The 18,409-nt window shown below is 47.2% G+C and overlaps 1 protein-coding gene across 3 annotated transcripts in view; it reads left to right on the forward strand.

Moving 5' to 3' along the window:
- LOC118372868 (nuclear factor of activated T-cells, cytoplasmic 3-like) overlaps positions 1-18,409 on the forward strand; it is a 91,979-nt gene that overhangs the window by 15,323 nt on the left and 58,247 nt on the right. For all 3 annotated transcript variants that reach the window (XM_052513434.1, XM_052513435.1, XM_052513436.1), the window contains exons 2-3: positions 8,505-9,678; positions 17,926-18,088. In XM_052513434.1, coding sequence (XP_052369394.1) covers positions 8,505-9,678; positions 17,926-18,088 — 1,337 coding nt within the window. The remainder of the gene's footprint in view (positions 1-8,504; positions 9,679-17,925; positions 18,089-18,409) is intronic.

Genomic DNA, 18,409 nt, shown 5'->3' on the forward strand with positions numbered 1-18,409 from the left:
TAGTTATACAATTGTATCATTAAAAAGCTGCTCCAAAATGTTGAGGGTAGATAGATGGCAGAAATGATGAGCTAGAAATGGACTGTTCTTTATGTTATTTCAGAGGTGGTTGGATGGCTAATTAGTACTCAGTGCAAGTCATGCTTCAGTCAATGAGTCCCCCACTGTTCCAGCCCCTGGCTCTGTGTTGGTCAGCAGCTCTTGAGGAGAGTAGAAAGGAGAGCCAGGCCCTGAACAAAGCCCAGTGTGCAGGGGGTCTAAACAGAGACGTGTGTCTAATCAACCTGCCTGGATACACAAAGGGAACCCAGCGTTAGGTTACTACTGTTACCTCCAGGCCTCACACACACTGACTGAGCCCTGTGTGGCTCTGGAGGACACGTACACCACCGTTCAACAGTTTAGGGTCACTTAGAAATGTCCTTGTCCTCCGTTTAAAATGACATCAAATTGATCAGAAATACAGTTTAGACATTGTTAATGTTGTAAATGACTATTGTAGCTGGAAACTGATTTTATGGAATAGCTACATAGGTGTACAGAGGCCCATTATCAGCAACCATCACTCCTGTGTTGCAATGGCACGTCGTTAGCTAATCAAAGTTTATCATAAAAAAATCAGCCGTTTCCAGCTACAATAGTCATTTACAACATTAACGATGTCTACACTGTATTTCGGATCAATTTAATGTTATTTTAATGGACAAAAATGTTGCTTTTCTTTCAAAAACAAGGACATTTCTAAATGACCCCAAACTTTTGAATGGTAGTGTATGTACGCACTAACACATGCATGAGCGCACGCACACACAGCACAGGTGTAGCAGCACAGAGAAAAAGGGTAAATGAAAGAACAGTTCATGGTGATGAATTTGTCACGCGAGAAAGAGAGCGAGAGAGAGGCAACAAGAGAGTGGTAGATCCCCTTACTATAACCGAAGGCTGTTTCTTAGGACATGACGTGTGTCAGTAATAATGACCAGATGACCCTGACCCACTCCAGGGCAGGGTAGACCATGAGGAGAGCCTGTGCCGGGGAAGGAGAGGAGAAGAGGCGTGAGCGGCCAGACCACTGAGAATCCCCAGGGCTCCAGAGAGAAGGTGATGTTTGAGGCAGGTCGAGGCCACCTCGGAGGCCTCTTAGTTGGGGCTGCCCGTCAGGTTGCCTGGGGATGGTGGAGAATGCAACATGGTTGACCCTGGGGTGTGTCACGGAGAGGCCTATCCTACATCACCTATAGCAAAACTTCTCTTTAACTCCACTGCCAGGCGATTTCCAGCTATTATTAGCTTAGGAACAGCAAAGCCTCTTAGGGCTCTTTATTTAACCAGATCGGCAGTCTGATGTGGGGGCACTTTAGTTGTGTATGACGCAATCCATTTGTAGCCTCTCAGAAGTGGAGGAGAAGAGAGGAGAGGAGCAGGGGCCTCAGGCCAGGCTAGACCAGGAGTAGAGTAAAGCAGCTGTGCTTTCTATTCATTGTCTGGTTAGATTATGAGATGTTCAGATGAGATAAAGGAGAGTTTTCAACTCATCTGACCTCATGTCTTACCAGGAACTTGTCCATTTCCAGAGGACTGACTCATATCTCGTATGTGGGTCCGTCAGTGTGGGTCCGTGGGTCCGTCAGTGTCATAAATCAAAGACCCATTAATTTAACCTTTGAGCATGTGGGTTAGTGTGTGTGTGTGTGTGTGTGTGTGTGCGTGCACGTGTGTGGGCCAGAGTGTGTGTGTGAGGGAATTTTAATGATAGTTTGTTGATATAATGGTTCTAAAACAGGGACAGGAGGGTTGTGGTCATGTTGACCAGCTTTCTTAGACCTGTCTGATCCACTCTCCTCCTCCTTTCTCCTCTTATCCTCCCCCCTCTCCTCCTCCTTTCTCCTCTTATCCTCCCCCCTCTCCTCCTCCTTTCTCCTCTTCTCCTCCCCCCTCTCCTCCTTTCTCCTCTTCTCCTCCTCCTTCCCCCTCCTCCTCCTTTCTCTTCTTCTCCTCTTCTCCTCCCCCCTCTCCTCCTCCTTTCTCCTCTTATCCTCCCTCCTCTCCTCCTCCTTTCTCCTCTTCTCCTCCCCCCTTTCCTCCTCCTTTCTCCTCTTATCCTCCCCCCTCTCCTCCTTTCTCCTCTTCTCCTCCTCCTTCCCCCTCCTCCTCCTTTCTCTTCTTCTCCTCTTCTCCTCCCCCCTCTCCTCCTCCTTTCTCCTCTTATCCTCCCCTCTCTCCTCCTCCTTTCTCCTCTTCTCCTCCCCCCTCTCCTCCTTTCTCCTCTTCTCCTCCTCCTTCCCCCTCCTCCTCCTTTCTCTTCTTCTCCTCTTCTCCTCCCCCCTCTCCTCCTCCTTTCTCCTCTTATCCTCCCTCCTCTCCTCCTCCTTTCTCCTCTTCTCCTCCCCCCTTTCCTCCTCCTTTCTCCTCTTATCCTCCCCCCTCTCCTCCTCCTTTCTCCTCTTCTCCTCCCCCCTCTCCTCCTTTCTCCTCTTCTCCTCCTCCTTCCCCCTCCTCCTCCTTTCTCTTCTTCTCCTCTTCTCCTCCCCCCTCTCCTCCTCCTTTCTCCTCTTATCCTCCCCTCTCTCCTCCTCCTTTCTCCTCTTCTCCTCCCCCCTCTCCTCATTTCTCCTCTTCTCCTCCTCCTTTCCCCTCCTCCTCCTTTCTCTTCTTCTCCTCTTCTCCTCCCCCCTCTCCTCCTCCTTTATCCTCTTCTCCTCCTTCCCCTCTCCTCCTCCTTTCTCCTCTTCTCCCCCCTCTCCTGCTCCTTTCTCCTCTTCTCCTCCTTCCTCTCACCTCCTCCTTTCTCCTCTTCTCCTCCTTCCCCCGCTCCTCCTCCTTTGTCCTCTTCTCCTCCTTACCCCCCTCCTCCTGCTTTCTCCTCTTCTCCCCCCTCTCCTCCTCCTTTCTCCTCTTCTGCTCCTCCTCCTCCTCCCCCCTTTCCTCCTCCATCCCCCCATCTCATCCTGAGAGCAGGTGGTTCGGGTCTGACACCCCCAGGGGAGCTCCCTCGCCAGGTATTCAGTGGCGGTCCAGTGGGCTAATCTGGTCTCAGAGAGGGGTGTGAGCCAGGGCACCCGGTCCATTCCACTCCTCCCTCCCCATGTCTACCCCCTGCCTCCCCCCAGAAGTCCCCCCCCCATTCTTCTCTCCCTCCCCCTTCTGTCCTTTTCTCTCAACCCTCCCCCTCTCTGTCTGTAAACCTCTCTCCCCTTCCCTCCTCCCCCCAGAAGACCATCCAGTGTGATGAAACCGTGGCATTAACAGGAGGGTTTCAGATCAGTCATCTGAGGAGGCTGGCGGAGCTTGTCGAGCACATCATAAAAAATACACCTAATGAGCTCTTAGACTGGTCATGCAGAGCATTTAAACACACTTTCCCTCACATACAGATTGTAGCCTATATGCTAAATACAGTACAGTCAGATTTCACAGGCCTTTTTCCAATGCCATGTGGAAGTAGGACAATGATGAGACTTTTGACAATAGCTGTTTCCATCAGGTTGGTGACCGATTTTCATGCGAATATTCTAAAATCCACATTTTCCCGCCAGAGATGTTTCCATCAAATTGACTTGTTGTGGGTAAAAGGCTGTGAGTGATGATGTAGTGCAAATAAAAATGACTTTTGAGATTAAATTCTCATGTACCGAATGGGTTTCCATCACATTTTCAACTCTACTGATGGTTTTGTCTAAAAAAAAATGTTTATTCTTGTAGCAAACGTGCCCCAGGGTTTCCGTTAGGAGAATGTGGTGCCGGACATTTGACCGGCGACATTTTAATTTACCGGACATTTTGAGAAATGTACCTAGACTGCATATGCAAATGGGTGCGTCACCTGATTAGGGCGTCCACACACTGTGCTCAGAATGACAGAAATAACATTTAGAATATGGTAATTAATATTAACAAAACATGCAAGTCGATGATGCAATGATGTGGTCCTTCTTAACGAATTCTGATGTGCACTTTGAACATTGTCCACATTTACTTTTAAATGTCCACATTTACTTTTCCACAGCCAACAAGATGAGTAACAAACAGCAAAATCACTAGCCTATGTCAATCTACTATAGTAGAAAAGTGTAGGTTACCTATTCTATTGGTTAGCTTGTCGAGAAAGAAATAGCCTATTCCAAACCGACTCTGGGACAGTTGTGGGATGATAGATCCCAAATGTATACAACCAGTATGCCTAGACTACATTAAAAAATAAATATTTGGAGTGTGACTGTTTGAGGTTGTGGACAGGTGTCTTTTATACTGATAACAAGTTCAAACAGGTGCCATTAATACAGGTAATGAGTGGAGGACAGAGGAGCCTCTTAAAGAAGAAGTTACAGGTCTGTGAGAGCCAGAAATCTTGCTTGTTTGTAGGTGACTAAATACTTAAATTCATTAAAAATCCTACAATGTGATTTTCTGGATTTATTTTTAGAATTCTGTCTGTCATAGTTGAAGTGTACCTATGATAAAAATTACAGGCCTCTCTCATCTTTTTAAGTGGGAGAACTTGCACAATTGGTGGCTGACTAAATACTTTTTTGCCCCACTGTATCTGTTAGAAATGTAGATAGGGCCCTTCCCACTGTTCGTTACTGTGATACATTATTTTGTAGACAGTTCTTGATAGAATAAAACAAAGAGCCCTTCATAAGAACCAGAAGATATTTAATGACCCACTGCTGGGAAAATTGGATTGAGATCAGATGGCTTCACTGCTTCCTTTGTTAATTGGCTCATGTGTTGTGTCTGACTCTGTTCTTGCTGTATGTCTGTCAGTGGTCACAGACAAGACAGGGAGATGACCATTTCTGTCAGTCTCTCTGTCTCTCTCTGTCTTGTCTCTCATCATTGAGTGAGTGATGTTAATGAACTGAGCTGGCAGCCTGCAGTGTGGTAGGGTTGAGTATTAATTGATGGCTGGCCATGCCACCTCAATCATTTAGAACAGCATTTAAATGAGGGGGAGATGTACATATACAACACAACAGGTGCCTCACACATACACATACACACACACACACACACACACACACACACACACACACGCACACACACGCACACACACACACGTACAACAGTTGGCAGATAGTTTTCTTTCTTTCCAGCAGGCTCTTGGAAACAGACAATATTCAATAGATCTTTAATAACTGAGGTGTATTTGTGGACCTGCTCTTGTTAATTAATATGCAATTGAAAATGACTGCCTTGAAAGTAACCCCTTCTTAATATGTCTGCATTTGGCAGTGAATATTGGCTTCTTTGCACTTTAAATATCCAGGCAAATGTATTTTGAGTGCTTACTTCTGGCTAATGTAAACTGAATTGTTTTCCACTTTCAATTCATATCCCCCAATGGATTTCTTTAACGCAATGTGATTCACAAAGTATTGGCCTACAGGTTTGTCTAACTCGATTTCTACCGTTGACCGTTTATTGAATTCGCTACATTTATTGAATTGCGTGGGAAACTACCAGGGCTGTCCAAGCCTGTGCCTTTTGAAGGGTGTTGTCACGATACCAGTATTTAGATTTTGATACCAATACCAGTTTACTATCACAATACTTGATACCATCACAATACCAAAACAATACCAAGGGAAAAAAGAAGGCACAAAAAGAAGTCACAGAATGGCAGTTGATGTCATTACATTTTTGAATGTATGCATTAATGAGTCAGTCATACAATCAGTTTGGCTTTGGTAAAACAAATAACTAACTACATGACAACATAATGGTAATAATTTATTTGAATGGAAAATCTCTAGTCGATTGATAAACTGGGTCATCAAGATTTAGACTAAGCCTATTCACAATACAGATGAAATCATATTCAGTAGGATGTGTGCATGCCTTATAGTTATTGAGATTGTTTTCACTGATTTCATGGGACTGCAGATATCAAAACAATCTGTTTCCCTTCCATTTGGGACTTATTTTATTGTACTGATCAACTAAATGTGCATAGAAGAAGCAATCTCTTCTTTGATCAAAGTCTGTGCTGTCTCTTTAAGACCCCTGGCGTCATTCTCTCTCTCTCTCTTACACACACACACACACACTTTCTGCATTGTAAAGTGTTGTATTATGTAGCTCTTGGACATTGTTTAGCGAACAGTAATCAACATTTCTACATGACGTTTAAGCGTGTTAACTTCTGTGCAGCGCAAGTAGTGATGCAGCCCAGACTCCCAGCGAGTTCCTCAGGACAGGCTAGTCTAGAGCTAGTCTAGTGCTAGTCTAGAGGCAGCGTACTCTCGCGCTATAAGGGGACTGCACTGATAGACTTGATCCTCTCTCAATCAGTAGACGGCGTGAGAAACATTTGACAGAAGTACCAAAAGTAATACTAATTCTAGTACCGAATCGTTTTTCAGCTTCTAGAATCGGAAAAGTACAAGCGTTTCAGTATACCGTGCCACGCTACTTTTGAATGATTATTTTTTTAAAACTTGACTAGTAAGTAACAGAACAACACAATGTAAATGTGTGTGTTTTTCCAGATGCTATGGAAAGCTTGGCCTACAGTGCATGACCATCCAGCCCGATAGCAGTGCTTTAGTTAGTGTATCCGTCCACATACTGTACGCCATGCCTTTGTTAGTGTGTTGTCTTGTCCTTCCTCTGAGGGCTCGGGGGGGCGGGTCGAGGCAGCACAGTGCAGCAGGCTGTTGACCCGCTCTGTGGTCCTCCTCCATACACACACCATACATTCCGTCTATCCCTCCGTCAGTCAGATGCTGTCTTCCTCTGTCGTCACAGGATACAGCAGTCTTGTGACACTGACAGGCAGGCAGGGCCACTGTTGGAGCAGCTATGAATAGACTGCTGCGAGGGAGGGAGTGAGAGAGGGAGGGGGAGTGAGAGGGTGGGAGTGAGTGAGAGAGGGAGGGGGAGTGAGAGGGTGGGAGTGAGTGAGAGAGGGAGGGGGAGTGAGAGGGTGGGAGTGAGTGAGAGAGGGAGGGGGAGTGAGAGGGTGGGAGTGAGTGAGAGAGGGAGGGGGAGTGAGAGGGTGGGAGTGAGTGAGAGAGGGAGGGGGAGTGAGAGGGTGGGAGTGAGTGAGAGAGGAGGGGGAGTGAGAGGGTGGGAGTGAGTGAGAGAGGGAGAGGGAGTGAGAGGGAGGGAGGGAGGGAGAATTGAGTAGGCTGCTCCTCTCTTAAAATGTTCCTTTTTACAGTCTGATTCTGATATTTCTACTCATCTTTAGCTTTAGAAGACTGTGGTTTCCTAAATGTGTTGACGCACAGGATTTGTTTCTCTTCTTATGACCCTTTCAAAGTATTTTTTTTCCAGAAGAACCAGCTTTTTTGCAGAAACTGTTTTGAAATCGAACTGTAATTTCACAACCCCCATTGCATATGACTTGAACAGGGTGTGTAAATATCATGATTATGTGCACCTTTGGTTAGGTTATTTGTACTTTACAGGAGATAGTAGTGATTTACACTACTGTTGCAACAGTAGTTCAAAGTGAACTGTATTTTCACAAAGTTACATAGGTTCAATATTGCAAATTCTCTTCATCTTTGAACTAAGTCCTAATATTGAACAGAACTATGGAATAGAACGTGACATGGTGTATTTCTCGTGATGAGTCCAGGGGCGTGTAGTGACTCTGTCCTGTGTTCGTGTCCCAGTTAGGTCCAGCCAGTTTATCAATAACTACAAATAGAGTGGTGTTGGTGGACAATAGGTTGTTGTCTGTGAGCCACCTATCCTTTGTGTGTGTGCGTGCTTGTATTTGTGCCTGTGTATGTGTGTGTGCCTGTCTTTGTGCCTGTGTGTGGCCAGACCATCACTGAGGCAGGGCTGATGTGTATTATTAGATTGCTGGTGCTGCCGTGATGACAGGAGAGAGCATGCACCGTTGTGTGAATTTGTTTCCTGAGGAGCGATGCTCATCGGTTATCCCTCTTGGAACCATGCCCGTTTTCTTTCTGCCCGTCACAACACACACACACACACACACACACACACACACACACACACACACACACACACACACACACACACACACACACACACACACACACACACACACACACACACACACACCTCTCTCGCCCCCCACCCCTCTGGAATGTAGGACTATGTCTGGCATGGAGGAAGCCTATCAGTAGACCATAATGTACCTACTGTTGTAGATGAGGACTATCCTTGTTTGCAGCGAAGCAAAGTAACTCCTCCTGTGGTATGTGTGTCAAGCCAACTCCTGTTCAAGACTAGCAGAATGAAATCCACAGCAATAAAGCACCAATAAAGGTGTTTGTCAGGGAGATAGTGGAGCTGTTTGCCTGGGTCTATCCTTATCACTCTCCTGGCGGTGAAGTGGCTCTTATCGCACAGGAATAGGGGTAAAAGTAATGTTCTGTTGAAATAAATTCAGTTCAAAGGTATTGCCAGATCACAAGTATTAGCATCCTCCTCATATAATACAAATAGGTAATGTATGGCCCATAGAGCGGTTATTGTGATGGTGACTTATGGTCCTTTTTCTCTCCATCATTCCTCTTCAGATCTGGAGCCTGACGACAATACGTCGTTCTACATCCTCAATGTGGGCCAGCAGTCCGTGGTCAACAACCAGTCTATGGGTCAGTCTCGCAATGGCAGCATGCAGCCTCACTCCCACTCCCACTCCCAAGTCATCAGCTCCTCCCCGCATCAGCGCCTGCAGTCCCACAAGGTGTTCGACCCCAACTATGAGGTCCAGGACAATGTCAACAAAAACAAATCCAGCCCTGCAGGTGGGGGTGGGGGGCCTCCCAAAGCCTTTGAGTGTCCTAGCATCCAGATCACCTCTATCTCCCCCAGCTGTCAGCAGGAGATGGACGCTAACGAGGACAATCTTAGAGGTAATGATGGGGACTACCACCATGGGGACCGGCCCCTGTCCAGGGACCACCTGTACCTGCCCTTAGACCACTCATACCGGGACTCAACTCTCAGCCCGTCCCCCTGCAGCTCCCTGTCCTCCAGGAGCTGGTTCTCAGACGCCTCGTCCTGCGAGTCCTTCTCCCACGTGTACGATGACGTGGACTCTGAGCTGAACGAAGCGGCCGCAAGGTTTACCCTGGGGTCTCCCCGCACCTCCCCTGGCTGCTCCCCTCACCCTGGGGTCCTGGAGGAGGGTCTGTGGGTTGGGCATCAGCACCACCACCCTGCCTTTCACCACTCCCACTCCCTGTCACCCCGAGTCTCCCCCTGCCACTCCCCACGCACCTCCGTCACCGACGAGAACTGGCTGAGCCCCCGGCCGCCGTCCCGCCCCTCCTCACGCCCCACCTCACCCTGCGGGAAGAGACGCCACTCCAGCGCAGACATCTGCTACCCAATGGGCTCCGTGTCCCCACACCACTCCCCGATCCCCACCCCCGAGCCGTCCCCAAGGGGCAGCGTGACAGAGGACACCTGGATAGGAAGCCCCTCCATGGGCATGTTCCAGTGCTGCCCTTCCGAGGCAGACATCCCCTCCAAGACTAGGAAGACTTCCCAGGACCGGACATGCTCCATGGGGGGGAAGGGAGACCTGGGCCTGGACGACTCTGGGAACGGGTCCCCCCTCATGGACTCTCCCTCGGAAGACACCTTGCACTCCCTGAAGAAGGACGGACCAGGGGAACAGTTTCTCTCAGTTCCCTCACATTTCACATGGAACAAACCCAAACCAGGACACACACCCATCTTCAGGTATGTCACTTCCTGTACCTGCCCTCTCAATCCCAGATAGAGTTGGAAATAAGTGTGGGTTGGAGGATTCCCAGAATCAGGAGGGAATAAGCAGGGAGGGAATCCTCCAACCAGGATATCTGAATAACCAAGGAAGATATTTTGCAACACTAATCACAAGTCATCTTTAGCTTTAGTCAGCATTTAGAATGAATATACACTCATCAGAGTCATTAGTATTACTAGGTCAAGGTAGAGTACATGAAAGGTACAGATAGGAACCTTTATGGGACCTTTACAGGATTAGTGATAAAGAACTAAATGTTCAGTAGCCTGTTTGATCCCGTTAAGAGCATTAAGACACTGTTCGTACTAGTATTTTATGATGGAAGTGGTTATGCAATGGTTATGCAATGGCTTGGACAGTTGGGCAAGCATTCCTCAAATTTGAGAGTGCAGTCGGATATCCAGAGCTCCGGAGTCACAATTATGTAGCCTAATTGAATTGGAACAGGGGAACTAGCCTGCACTACACCTATCAGAGGTGCACTAGTATAATATTCTGTAGGTTGCACCGGTATAACTGTCTGTAGGTTTGACTAAAATGCTCTCAAATTGTAGGTTCTGGGAAAGTCACTTCTTTAGACCCACATGGACTGAAACATTTAATGAGCCAACGAGACATGATGGCGCTGTCTGAAGTAGCACAACAGTGTAACATAAGGTTATTGGTGCCTGGGGGGAAGCACATGCACACGTCTCTCTCACACACACACACACACATACTTTTTATCTGGAAATCGGCGTAACCAGAAGCTCTTGATCGTCGTGACGCACTGACTTCTATCAGAAAGAGCGGGTTAAAGTGTCCCTTCTCTGCTCTCCCAATGTGTGCAGCAGATGAAGTCTCAGCCTTGTTTGTGTGCTCTGGCCTCTAGCGCTATAAATCAGCACAGGTCACATATGGCTGAGGGGCCACACCCCCACCATCTAACCCAGCCTTCCTGAAACACCACAGTCTGGCTGCCAATTCAGACACCTTCCAGAAAGGGGTCAACACTGTACCTTGTTATAGTGGTCTAGTACCCTGCTACAAGAGTATATTCATATCTAAGATAAACCACTATTTATAAAATTATTAGGTCTTTAGGACTAGAGTAGGCTTCCACTGTTGGATGTAGTGAGTGCTGTGACTGTGGGGTGATTTATCCTGTCTGCTGTAGAAGGTTCTGGAAGTGTCTCCACTAGGGTTGTCACCATGATACCAGTATCGCGATACTCAGAAGTATCGTGGCAAGGAAACAAAAAATGAAGCAGACATAATTTCTTATGACATAACAGTCCTATAGTAGAAAATAAAACTTTTTTGAAAACAACCATAGAGTTTAGTCTGCTTCCTGTTTGTTTTTTTACCAAGGAAAATGTGGTATCGTAGTTTCGCCACACTGGTATCGTGACAACTCTAGTCTCCAGTCAGAGAAGCTGTGTCTGGGAGGTGTTCTGCTGAACAGATGGTCCTGGCGTCTGTCTGCTGGGTGGCTGTCAGTGTTCAGTGGCTGGTGGTGGAGGAAACAGAGGCATGGGGCGGGGGGCTCCGAGTCTGAGCCTCAGACAGACCGGGGGTGGATTTAGGGAGCCCTCCCTCCCAGTCCCTCCCTATATCTTGATCCCAGATTTGTTTGCTGTATAGACAATGGGTATGAAAATGACCATTGTAGTTGGCTATACTGCACAAAAAGATCTGTAACCAGGCTAGTCCACCCTACCTCAGGGCTAACCATAGACATACATATTCACATACCGGTATTCAGGTTGATATGACATTTAGTAGGGCTAAGAACGGCTCTATGGCTCAGCACACGCATACTCAGGCTGACTGGATCTCGTTCAGGCAAATTAGAAATAAGTGCACTCAGGCTATCCGGAAGGCCAATGTTAGTTACTTTAAGGAGCAGTTCTCTCGGTTGGAGAATAAACCCTCCACACAGCTGCCCATGTCCCTTAATGTTGATGATGTGGTTGTTACTGACAAGGCTGAGCTCTTTAATCACCACTTAAGTCATGATTCCTATTTGACTCAGTCATGCCTCCTTGCTTGTCCAACATGTCCTCATCTCCCACCCCTTCTAATGCGACTAGCCCCGATGCTCCTCCCTCTTTCCCCTGCCCCGCTACAAAGTTTCTCCCTGCAGGCAGTCACTGAGTCCGAGGTGCTATAGTAGCTCCTTAAACTTGACCCCAAAAAACCATCTGGGTGAGATGGTTTAGACCCTTTCTTCTTTAATGTTGCTGCCCCTATCATCACCAAGCCTATCTCCAACCTTTTTAACATTTCTCTCCTCTCTGGGGAGGTTCCCATCGCATGGAAGGCAGCCACGGTTCGTCCTTTATTTAAAGGGGAGATCAAGCTGATCCTAACTGTTATAGGCCTATTTCTATTTTGCCCTGTTTATCAAAAGTGTTGGAAAAACCTGTCAATAATCAACTGACTGGCTTTCTTGATGTCTATAGTATTCTCTCTGGTATGCAAGCTGGTTTCCGCTCAGGTTATAGATGTGTCACTGCAACCTTAAAGGTCCTCAATGATGTCACCATTGCCTTTGATTCTAAGCAATGTTGTGCTGATATTTTTATTGACTTGGCCAAAGCTTTTGATACGGTAGATACGATCTGCAAAAAACACTCAAACTGGACAGTTTTATCTCCATCTCTTACTGACAGTTGTGGCTGCTCCGCGTGATGCATTGTTGTTTCTACCTTCTTACCCTTAGTGCTGTTGTCTGTGCCCAATAATGTTTTGTGCTGCTGCCATGTTGTGTTGCTACCATGTTGTTGTCATGTTGTGTTGCTACCATGCTATGTTGTTGTCTTAGGTCTCTCTTTATGTCATGTTGTCTCTCTTGTGGTGATATGTGTATTGTTGTTGTTTCTTTTTTATCTTAATTACCAGCCCCTGTCTCGCAGGAGGCCTTTTGCCTTTTGGTAGGCCGTCATTGTAAATAAGAGTTTGTTCTTAACTGACTTTCCTAGTTAAATAAAAGTTAAATAAAGAATGAGAGATGTACAGGGGAGCGGCTGTAGGCCGCAGGCACCAGACTGGGAGCCCCAGAGCCCCGCGGTACCGAGCAGCATACCCTAGAAAGGTTACGCTAATCCAGGCTCCGACCTCTGCTTCAACCGGCTCCCTCCGCCCGCCACAACGCTCAGGTTTCCTAGCTACCAAACCCCTCTTGTGTTACTGTGGCCGCTGGCCAGGGAAAACATACACTTCCGGTATTATGTCGGTGGCATTGGAGGGTACGAGACAAGCCACTGTTACACCCACCTTTGTTTTTAGGCCTTAAACCTTAGTGACGGTTTCCCAGACCTAGATTAAAATTACTTCTGGACTACAAAGCATGCTCACTGGAGAATCGTTATTCAAATGGCTTCGAAGTCCAGGAATAGACTTGATTTGGGTCTGATAAGCCTACATTTTTATTTAGAATAGTTGTGACTCGTGCAGTACATCTTTATAGCATGCAATGTGATCATATTCATGGGGGCTTTCCTCTGCCATGTGCTGTGGGGGAATCTAGGCTACCAGGACAGGCTGTCCTATAGCCTACTTTGATTGAAAATCGCATGGGAACAGATGCCAGTGGTAGAATACCCCTCATTGCCCACAATGTTAGAGGCACGTGCTTCTATCTTTCTTCAAATGTCATTCTTTCCTCTGGACAACAGTTTATTCAGTGAACCGACTCCAAAGAAAGCCAGCCACCACATTTCTCCCATTTAGCCTGACTGATGGTGTTCGGAGTCAGCCAGCTGCCCAGCTTCCGATAGAGCCATGGAGGATAGGGAAAAACTGACTGACTCATGTTTTGCTACTCTGTTGAGTTCTTTTTGAGTTCCCTGGCCTTTAGCAAGTTAACATTCATTTTATTTGGTGTCTGTGGTCTGCAGGCTGTGTGAGGGCTGAATGGAGGGCATTTCTGTGTGGCATGTTTGTCTGGCATAGCATGGCCTGTTGAAAGCACAATTTTAGTTTTGCCACGACCTGACAATGGGCACATAAAGAAACAATAGGCAATGGTTAGTGACTTTCTTTGACTAGCGGAGAAGGTTAGGCTAGCCTTCGTGGTTAGGATAGTTACTGTAGAGAGAGGCATAATGTGGTGTAAATGTCTGCCTGTTAGGACAGCTTACAGTGGTGTGTATCATTCCTCATACTCATAGACCATGGACGCACACACACCTACACACGTTTCATTTCTCCCCATTTGTACTGCAAAGTGCTGTGTTAGAGAAAACTGTGTCTCCCGGTAACTGTAACAGACCAGGAACACCTTTATCATGCTCAGTGTAGCCAAGTCTTTATAACTGGCTCAGTGTAGCCAAGTCTTTATAACTGGCTCAATGTAGTCAAGTCTTTATAACTGGCTCAATGTCGCCAAGTCTTTATAACTGGCTCAATGTAGCCAAGTCCTTATAACTGGCTCAGTGTAGCCAAGTCTTTATAACTGGCTCAGTGTAGCCAAGTCCTTATAACTGGCTCAATGTAGCCAAGTCTTTATAACTGGCTCAGTGTAGTCAAGTCCTTATAACTGGCTCAGTGTAGCCAAGTCTTTATAACTGGCTCAGTGTAGCCAAGTCCTTATAACTGGCTCAATGTAGCCAAGTCTTTATAACTGGCTCAGTGTAGTCAAGTCCTTATAACTGGCTCAATGTCGCCAAGTCTTTATAACTGGCTCAATGTCGCCAAGTCTTTATAACTGGCTCAGTGTAGCCAAGTCTTTATAACTGGCTCAATGTAGTCAAGTCTTTATAACTGGCTCAATGTAGCCAAGTCTTTATAACTGGCTCAATGTAGCCAAGTCCTTATAACTGGCTCAATGTAGTCAAGTCTTTATAACTGGCTCAATGTCGCCAAGTCTTTATAACTGGCTCAATGTAGCCAAGTCCTTATAACTGGCTCAGTGTAGCCAAGTCTTTATAACTGGCTCAGTGTAGCCAAGTCCTTATAACTGGCTCAATGTAGCCAAGTCTTTATAACTGGCTCAGTGTAGTCAAGTCCTTATAACTGGCTCAGTGTAGCCACGTCTTTATAACTGGCTCAATGTCGCCAAGTCTTTATAACTTTCTCAGTGTAGCCAAGTCCTTATAACTGGCTCAGTGTAGTCAAGTCTTTATAACTGGCTCAATGTAGCCAAGTCTTTATAACTGGCTCAGTGTAGCCAAGTCTTTATAACTGGCTCAATGTAGCCAAGTCCTTATAACTGGCTCAGTGTAGCCAAGTCTTTATAACTGGCTCAATGTAGCCAAGTCTTTATAACTGGCTCCATGTAGTCAAGTCTTTCTAACTGGCTCAGTGTAGCCAAGTCTTTATAACTGGCTCAGTGTAGCCAAGTCTTTATAACTGGCTCAATATAGCCCCGTCTTTATAACTGGCTCAGTCTTTTTTTATGAAGATTCAGTGTGTAGGCTAGTAGATGATGAATTATTAACATCCTAAATAGTTTTGACAATAATTTACCTAAATAGGTTTTCAGAACATTTTTTCTCTGTAGGTTCTAGATCAATAGAGCCATAGACCAGCCAAGCTACCCAGAGACACACTGAGAGAGACAGTTTGTCTGTGTGGATGGGCACAGATGGAGTGTTTATTTTTGAGTGCAGCTGTTCAAATATGATTGTGCCCTACATAGATAAAAACATACAGAGGGGAAAAAAAACATGAGCCTGCAGCCTCTCCTGTGACACAGCCTCATCCATACTACAGTGCTGAACAACACAACCATACATCTATATACCGTTTATAGTGTAAAACCCCTTCATGATTCACTGCTAGTTACAGTCCCTGCATGACCTATTACAAGTGTGATTATTCCAGTATGGTTAGCCTAATGTTGGTGGGAATTCCTATGATTCACTGTCTGCCTGATGGGGTTGAACACACAGCCTACAGCCCCATTTAGACACTATACTCTGTGTGTCACTCAGACCTAGTCTCGGCCTAGTGTGATCCTCCACAATGTTTCCAGAGGTCATGATTCAGCACAACCTGTTGTGTTCTCACTTCTTTATATTAGCATATATAATGTGTCATTGCATTGGTTCTTCTATGTACTTATTCTCTTTGATTAAGGGCAGTCAAACCTACATTCCAGAAGCATATTTATCTTAACAGCACAGCCTCTTTTCCCTGACCAAATACAATTGCCATAGTTGAGTGGTTCTCTATATGTAAGGGATTTCTTCCATTGACGGAGAGGCGGACCAAAGCGCCGCGTGGTTATTCTGATTCATGTTTAATTCAAAGATAAACACGAACACAACAAAACAAGAAACGTGAAAACCCAAAACAGCCCTATCTGGTGCAAACACAGAGACAGGAACAATCACCCACAAACACACAAGCCTCCATGGCAACCCTTCTCAATGACCCCACTGGACAGAGGGGCAGCTCGGGACAGAGGGGCAGCTCGGGACAGAGGGGCAGCTCGGGACAGAGGGGCAGCTCGGGACAGAGGGGCGGGGGCTCTGGCGCCTCGGGACTGAGCTCTGGCGCCTCAGACTCCGGCAGCGCCGGACAGGCGGGAGACTCCGGCAGCGCCGGACAGACAGGACCACCTGTAGGGAGGAGACAGAGAGACAGCCTGGTGCGTGGGGCTGCCACCGGAACCACCAGGCTGGGGAGACCCTCAGGAGGCTTGGTGTTAGGAGGAGGCACCTGAAGGACCGGGCTGTGGGGGAGCTCTGGTGCGCAGCCTTGGCACCACTTTCCCAGGCTGGACAACTACTCTAGCCCGGATCCTCCAGAGTGCAGGCACAGGCTGAACCGGGCTGTGGGTAAGCACGGGAGATCTAGTGCTTACTACGCGCACCTCTCCCTTAGGCTCCACTCCCACATTTGCCCGGCACGAGCGGAGCGCAGGCAGAGGACGCACTGCACCCTCCCAGCGCCCCGGAGACACAGCACCCAGAGCCGGCGCAGGATACCCTGGACCAAAACTGCGTACCGGCGACCAGACCCGCTAAGCAGGCACCATACGCCCTGGCTCGATGCCCGCACTCGCATGACACTCTCGGGGGGCTGCCCTATAGCGCACCGGGCTATGGACACGTACTGGCGACACCGTGCGCTTAACCGCATAACACGGTGCCTGCCCAGTAACGCGCTGCTTATAATAAGCACGAGGAGTGAGCTCAGGTCTGCTACCTGGCTTTGCGCCACTCCTAAATGCGTGCCCCCAAAAACATTTTTTGGGGCTGCCTCTCGTACCTGTCGCACTGCCGTGCAGGCTTCGCCAACCTCATTCTCCTGTAACCTTCCTTGCACTGCTCCATCGAATCCCAGGCGGGCTCCGGCACTCTCCCTGGGTCGACCGCCCACCTGTCTATCTCCTCCCAAGTTGTGTAGTCTAGATTCTGCTCCCATGTCCTTTCCTCTTTGCGCCGCTGTTGCTGTTGCCCATTACCACGCCGCTTGGTCCTGTTGTGGTGGGTGATTCTGTAACGGTTTTCTTCCATTGACGGAGAGGCGGACCAAAGCGCAGCGTGGTTATTTTGATTCATGTTTAATTCAAAGATAAACACAACAAAACAAAACAAGAAACGTGAAAACCCAAAACAGTCCTATCTGGTGCAAACACAGAGACAGGAACAATCACCCACAAACACACAGTGAAACCCAGGCTACCTAAGAATGATTCTCAATCAGAGACAACTAATGACACCTGACTCTGATTGAGAACCATACTAGGCTGAAACATAGAAATACCCAAATCATAGAAAAACAAACATAGACTGCCCACCCCAACTCACGCCCTGACCATACTAAATAATGACAAAACAAAGGAAATAAAGGTCAGAACGTGACACTATACTAAAATTGACTCATCTTACAAGTAAATGCTCTTAGTTCTCAGAGTAGGACATGTGGGTGTGCTGGCCTGGCAGTAGTTTGTAAACAGAACTACTGTACTGTGCTGCCAAGGCAGGTTTGAATGAATCCAGCTGGCTTAACTAGCTCTAACCTGCCCCTGCTAGCTAATATGTTAGACCGAAATCTCTGATTATAGAGCCTTTTTGTTATCCATAGGATGATTATGTAGTCACAGCGGCTCACAGGTAATGTCTTCCCAAAAGACAAGAAATGCTAGGGGATATAGGCTATATCTATTTGTTATGCATAGGTCACCTAGGTAATGCCAAGGTGATCTGTATCTTGTTGTTATCCAAACCATCAGTACCCTGATTGTCTATGTATCGGTCTGTCCCCAGGACCTCTTCCCTACCCCCCCTGGACTGGCCCCTGCCCCACCTGTTTGGCCAGTACGAGCTGAAGGTTGAGGTGCACCCCAAGGCCCACCACCGAGCACACTACGAGACGGAGGGAAGCAGAGGGGCGATCAAAGCTGCATCAGGCGGTCATCCTGTTGTCAAGGTAAGACCATATAACTTATTGTACTCTTTCCCCTAGATTGTTTTCCAGACAGGGCTCAAAGGCCCCTGGCATCAACATTGTTAAAGCGGGTGGACCTTCCTCACTAATTCACTGGCCTAGTACATGGTCAGTGAATAACCCATAGAAATCACAATAACCAAAACATTCAGTTATTACCAGCTGGTGTAACCAACCTTACCTAATAACTGGCAAAACACCGGTCAAATGGCTCTTTAGGTCATAGTATACAGTAGGTCATGGCCAGTTTGTTGTGCCCGTCTGTTCGCATGATGCCTGACTGCCCTGCAGTGTGTTACATAA

The sequence above is a fragment of the Oncorhynchus keta genome, unplaced genomic scaffold, assembly GCF_023373465.1.
Source record: "Oncorhynchus keta strain PuntledgeMale-10-30-2019 unplaced genomic scaffold, Oket_V2 Un_scaffold_1109_pilon_pilon, whole genome shotgun sequence".
NCBI lineage: Eukaryota > Metazoa > Chordata > Actinopteri > Salmoniformes > Salmonidae > Oncorhynchus > Oncorhynchus keta.